The following is a 5,963-nucleotide window of genomic DNA, read 5'->3' as shown; positions in this document are numbered from 1 at the left end:
GGCCCCTCCGGCCCTGCCCGCCCCGCGGGAGGAGCCGCAGCCCGCGGCCGAACGGGGAGCGCCGGCAGCGGGGGAGAGGGAGCCGGGGAGGAAGGGGAGCTGCTGTCCCCGCCGCGGAACAGGGAGCGCCGGCAGCGGGGAGAGGGAGCCGGGGAGGAAGGGGAGCTGCTGTCCCCCCGCAAGAGCCGCCCGCGGAGGCGGCAGGTACCGGCAAAGCGCCGGGCGGGCAGGGACGAGGAGGCGCAGGCACCTCTGAAACTCCCCGCAGGGAGGTTGGGGTGGGGGGAGAGCGATCTCTCTGCCGTGCCTGCAGTGAGAGGACCAGAACCGGCCCAAAGCTGAGCTGGAGGATTCAGATCCGATATTAGAAAAGCCTTTTCACTGTCGGGGTGGTTGCCCCGGCTGCCCAGGGAGGCGCTGGAGGCACCATCCCTGGAGGGGTTTAAAGGCGCCGGGACCTGGCGCTGGGTGATGTGGGTTTAGGGGTCACAGTGCGGTGCTGGTGGAGGGTTGGACTGGACGGTCTTAAGGTCTCTTCTGACCTTGATGACCCCATGATGTGTGACACCTGCCCGGGAGGAGAGCGGCCCAGGGAGCTGCCCGTGGATTCTGTCGCAGGCAGGTGTCATTTCCACCCCGGGACCGCACTGAAACAGCCCCGTTCTGTTTCCAAACACATCCCTGTTTCTTCAGCGGTGTGGACATGAGCCCCGGGAACAAGCCAGCCCTGGGCCTCTCAAACGAACCAGCCAGGAGAGGCAAGAATGCTCCAATTTATCGTTCACAATCTTTATTAATAACATCCATCCTAGCTTTATCTGCAGTCACAGCGAAGTTTTACCAGCAGGGTTTCCCTTTTGGACACAGATATATACAACCTCTGCTTTCCGGAGGAAAAAACAGAGGCAGCAGAGAAATGCGTGAAGAATTATGTTGCAGGGATTTGAGCTGTGTGTCAAACAGTACGTCTTAAGACTGTCTTTGTTATATCTTAGTTTAATTTGCTCTCTGAAGCACCCCATCAGGGTACTCTGGCAAGCCTCCACCATGAGAAATCCTATGCAATCACATAATCCAAACCCCACAAAACATACAGTCCATACCTTATCCAAAGCCCTCCATACTAATCATAACTAAAAAAACCCATAAATTCTTTATGTAGCCTCAAGTGGAGAGTGTAGAACTAGAAAACATGGTATTAGAAATTTAAATAAACATCAAGACTGGTTTTGCTAATTTAGGCAGGTGAGCTGTGGTTCAGAAATTGCATGTTATTTCTGAAAGAAAGCAACTTAAAAGGTTATACTAGAAACCTGATTTATTTTTTTAAAAAGGACAATTAATACAATTTCATCCAACAGTAATGTGGTAAATAAGTTGTGTACACACACAGAAATAGTGAGGTGAGCTTCAGAAGTGACTCTAAATCTCAGGAAGAACTGCTACTAAATCAAAACTCAGCGCAAAATGAATGAGAAAACCAGCACTGAACCCCAGTGCCAGAGGTGGGAACAGCCACATCCATGGGAGTGAAAAATAATTTAAAACATCTTGATAGTTCACTTTATAGACAGTCAAACTAATGTACCAACACCTCCCTTCACCAGTGTTTTCCTTGCAGTTCCACACAGAGACCAATGTGCTGTAAAAATCCTCCTTGATCTACAAATTAGAACTGTGCCACTAATTACATCAAAGTCCATTAAAAAGAAGTCGGTCAGAGCAGCTTAATAAATACTTTAGTTCATGTTTTTTCATACTTGTTCATTTACCACTGTAATCGCCACAAATATGCTCATTACAGATTCAGCAGCTGACAAATAAAGCCAATTTTTAGTCATTATTATAAATTACAAACAACAAATTCAACAGTTCATTCTTAGGTACTTCTAGTCCGTAGAAATGCCCACTTTACCAATAAGTGGAAAATTCTGTCCCTGTTTGAACATCCGAGGTTATTCCTGATGCTCGTGCTCCTGTCCCGGGATGAGCCAGCGGATGCTCTCGGTGCGGACGGTGGCGTACATGACAAACCCAGCCAGGAAGAGCACGGAGAACAGGAGCAGCCAGTCTATGCCCTTGGTCAGAACGCTGGGCAGGGGCCCTTCCCAGTCTGCCTCTGTCACAGCCACATCACCTTGAGCTTCTATCCCTAAAAAACAAAACACCTGGTCAACATCATAATCGCTAAATACAGAGAAGCTGGTGCTGTCTCTTGTTCCTGCTCTCCAGCTAAGCCTCAAACACAGGTAGACTTAAAATTTTGGTGAGATGGCCCTTGTACACAAACATATACTCACAATGTGGTTTACTTACATTAAAAACTTAGTGATTTTTATGTGTATTTGCATAACAGGAGAAGGCTTGTTCTGTCCTCCCACAGTACAGTCTTGGATAAATTGGGGGGGGGGGGGGGGAGGGGGTTCAGTGCATGGAAATTTAAGTTAGAGTGTTTTTTCAGGAATCTCAGTTTTGTGCATTTCTGGAAATGCAGATCCACACAGCACTTCAGTGTGGATTGGAAGAGAGCTAGTTGGGTGGCAAAGAGAGTTTGGGCAGGAAATCTTTGGGCAGGAAGATGGGCTCCATCCTTCTGGTAGCCTCTCTAGCTAAACCCCACTGCTCCCCCTGCTCTGTGACAGCAGCCCAAGGAGCTGAGTTTCTGCTCTCAGCACAGGCTGAAATCCAGCTCACAGCAACAACTGATTAAGTGAACCTCTGCTGGGTCCTCTCAGGGTCTTTATGACATTCATTTTAAAGAACACACAGGGACAAGAAAGCTAACTTTGGATCTTAAAGCCAGCCCATTCTTCCCACTGACAAACCAGGGCTGTTTTACATACCTGTCTGGTTAAAGATGAAGTCTTTCAGGGTTTCCAGCGTTCTGTCTGTATGATTAAATCTAGCCATAGGTTTAGCACCTTGGAAAAGAAGGATATTTGGTACAGCCACAGTTCCAAATCTAGTTGACAAACTATATAAAGAAAAAACAAAGCATGAAGGAAATTAAATCTTCTGGAGGAAGAAATAAAGACAGTCACAATACTGAAACCATCAGTTTCACTAAATATGTAGTTTCACTACATATTGTAGGAAAAAAAAAAGTCACTCCTATTTTTAAAGCCCACAGCTAACAGAAATAAACTGCAGCTGGAGCATAGGGAGTGTGAGTTACCTGCTGTGCTGGGATGCATCCAGTGCCAGGAAGCGAAGAGTTGGAAATGCTCGGGGCAAAGAGTTAAAATGAGGGGCCAGGCTGGCAGAAAATCGGCACCACGGTGTGTAGAACAGGACCAATGTACAGTCACTGCTGTTTGGGTTCAGGAACTCCATCAGGTCCTTAGAGAACGCACAAGAACAAACATGGATAATTACATATTTAACAGGGTTAAATTCTGTGTAGGGATGCAGCATTCAGCAATCAATTAGATACTTGGTAATACTGATCAAGCAGCCACACCTTTTAAGACAGGTGGAGAATTGTATATAACCTTTTTTAAAGGTTGTTTTAAAAGTTTATTACTTAAAAATATACATACACATAAGTGTTACAAGAAATGAGCTGCACTAACTGCCATTAATGATTTCCAAGAGAAACACCAGTCTGCAGAGCAGGAAAGCTGCACTGCCCTGCAGGCACAGAGATAACACACACAGGCACATGAAACAAGCCATAACTCCAATTATTCCTGCTCAGAATGGCCCGAAAAGCCTCCTTGCCCAGTCATGGGTTTTTTTCTCGGTAGAACTGAGGACGTTACACACGGAAATTAACTAAGTCAGGCACTGAAAGCTGACGGGGCATCTCCCCCCCACCCTCCCGCGTTCACAGCGACCCCGGGCAGTGACCGGCCCTGTACCTGGGACACGTTCAGGATCTGCAGCGTGAAGCGGTCGATGCCGGTCGTGTTCCTCTCCTCGCAGCTGACCTTGGGGGCCTTGGCGCCGTCGGTGCCGTTGTGCTCCTCGGCGGGCGCGGGCAGCACGGGCTCCAGCAGGGGCTGCTCCCGGGGCTGGGCGGCTCCCGCCGGCCCGCACGCCTCGCCCGGCCCCTCGCAGGCCTCGGCCGGCACCGCCGACAGCAGCACGGGCTGCTCGGGCAGGGCCCCGCCGCCCAGCATCGCGTCCGCCATCTCGGCCGTGCGGTACCGCACCGGCCCGGGGCCGCCCGCGCCGCGCTCCGCCGCCGCCCCTGCGGGGACACAGAGGGACAGAGGGAGGTGTGCGCCCCGCCCGCCCCTGCGGGGACACAGAGGGACAGAGGGAGGTGTGCGCCCCGCCCGCCCCTGCGGGGACACAGAGGGACAGAGGGAGGTGTGCGCCCCGCCCGCCCCTGCGGGGACACAGAGGGACAGAGGGAGGTGTCAGCCCCGCGCCCCGCCCGCCCCGACACCGCGCACCCGGAGCCCCCCGGCCGCACCTGCGGGAAGGGCCGCGCCCAGCCAGGACAGCGCCAGCAGCAGCCGCCACATCTCGGCCCCGGCCCCGGCCCCGGCCCCGGCAGCGCCGCCGCGTCTCCCCGGACAACGGGCGCTTCCTTCCGCCGGATGCCCGGGACACTTCCCCTTCCGCTCCCGGCCGCGTTTCCGCGGGAAGAGCCCTCGGGGAGCGGGGGGGTGGTGGGGCAGGGCTCTGCTGGTGTGAGGTGCAAAGCGGGCGGGTTTAACCGAGTTTTCTCGCGGCCCCGAATTGGGAGTGTTCAGCCTGGAGAGGAGAAGGCTTGGGATGGCCTGATTACGGCCTCCCAGTGCCTGAAGGGAAGTTACAGGAAGGATGGGACAGGACAAGGGAGAACGGTTTAGATCAGGTAGTAGGAAAAAAAATATTTACTGAAATTATTTTAATTAAAAAAAAAAAATACTGTGGGAATGAGGTGCCAGGGAAAAAAATTACTGTGGGGATGGTGAGGCCCTGGCACAGGTTGTCCAGGGAAGCTGTGGCTGCCCCATCCCTGGAAATGTTCAAGGCCAGTTTGGATGGGGCTTGGAGCACCCTGGGATAGTGGAAGGGGTCCCTGCCCATGACAGGAGTGTAGAACAAGATGTTCTTTAAGGTCCCTTCCAACCCAAACCCTCTTACGGCTCTGTGACCCCGCCCCGGGCGGTGTGACCGGAGGCGCTGCCCGGGCCGAGCCCGGGCTGCTGATGCTGCTGGAGGGAGTTCACTGTTGATTTAAATTAGTTCTGGTTGGAAATTCGTAGAAGGAGGCAGGCTGCCGTGACTGAGCAGTGACTGAGGGCCCATAACGCACCCCGAAATCATCCCAAAGCCCGTTTACCAGCCTGCTGCAGCCCCGGGATCTCCTCCCAGCCGCAGCTGCCTGGCGAGGATTTGCCTCCTCCCGCCCTCGTCAGGGCACCACGGTCCCGTTGTGCTGTTTGCACACAAACTCGGCCTTAACCTATGGCAGGCTGGGGTGAGGATAAAACGCGGCAAACTAAAGGTGTATTTTTAAAAGTAAAAAGAAGAGTTCATATCCAGCACCTTATCAAACAGCTCCCAGGCAAAAAGGCAAGATAAATACTCCCATATTCCTTTTTGGATTGTATTTTTCTTGATGCAGAATTAGTTTTTACTTTATTTCAGTTTAATAGTGAAGCCTCAAGACTATTTGGGGCATTTTGAAAATGAACACGTTACTGCAAGCACTGATACCTTTTTTAACAGATTTAAAACTGCCAGCAGTGCACAATGAGATTTTGCCAAAACTCTGCATCTGTCAAAAACTGATAGTTATGACCTACAGAGCATGAACCATGCACACTGGGAAAGGGCAGAAAAACTCAAGTACATGTGTATAAATGAAGATGGGGGTAATTTATTACAGAAATGGGATTTTTTGCTTTGTTTATACTCAGTTGTATTTCTTCAACTGTGTCATTCCTTTACAGCACACATTTTTTCACTTGAAGCTTTTTCTTTCAAAGTCCAATTTGCATTAGCACTAATAATGAGGACATAAT

General features: G+C 51.2%; 1 protein-coding gene across 1 annotated transcript; it reads right to left on the bottom strand.

The window, feature by feature from the left end:
• Positions 1–1,300: 1,300 nt before the first annotated feature.
• Positions 1,301–4,521, bottom strand: TXNDC15 (thioredoxin domain containing 15). Its single transcript, XM_083871743.1, has 5 exons — positions 4,421–4,521; positions 3,861–4,192; positions 3,176–3,339; positions 2,844–2,974; positions 1,301–2,152 (listed from the first exon to the last, which is right to left on the bottom strand). The coding sequence occupies exons 1-5, from the start codon at positions 4,470–4,472 to the stop codon at positions 1,956–1,958; spliced, it is 876 nt and encodes a 291-aa protein (XP_083727869.1). The 5' UTR covers positions 4,473–4,521; the 3' UTR covers positions 1,301–1,955.
• Positions 4,522–5,963: the final 1,442 nt, after the last annotated feature.

Source organism: Zosterops lateralis (genome assembly GCF_965231275.1).
Source record: "Zosterops lateralis genome assembly, chromosome: 14".
Lineage (NCBI taxonomy): Eukaryota > Metazoa > Chordata > Aves > Passeriformes > Zosteropidae > Zosterops > Zosterops lateralis.
This window is presented reverse-complemented; position numbering and strand designations above follow the sequence as displayed.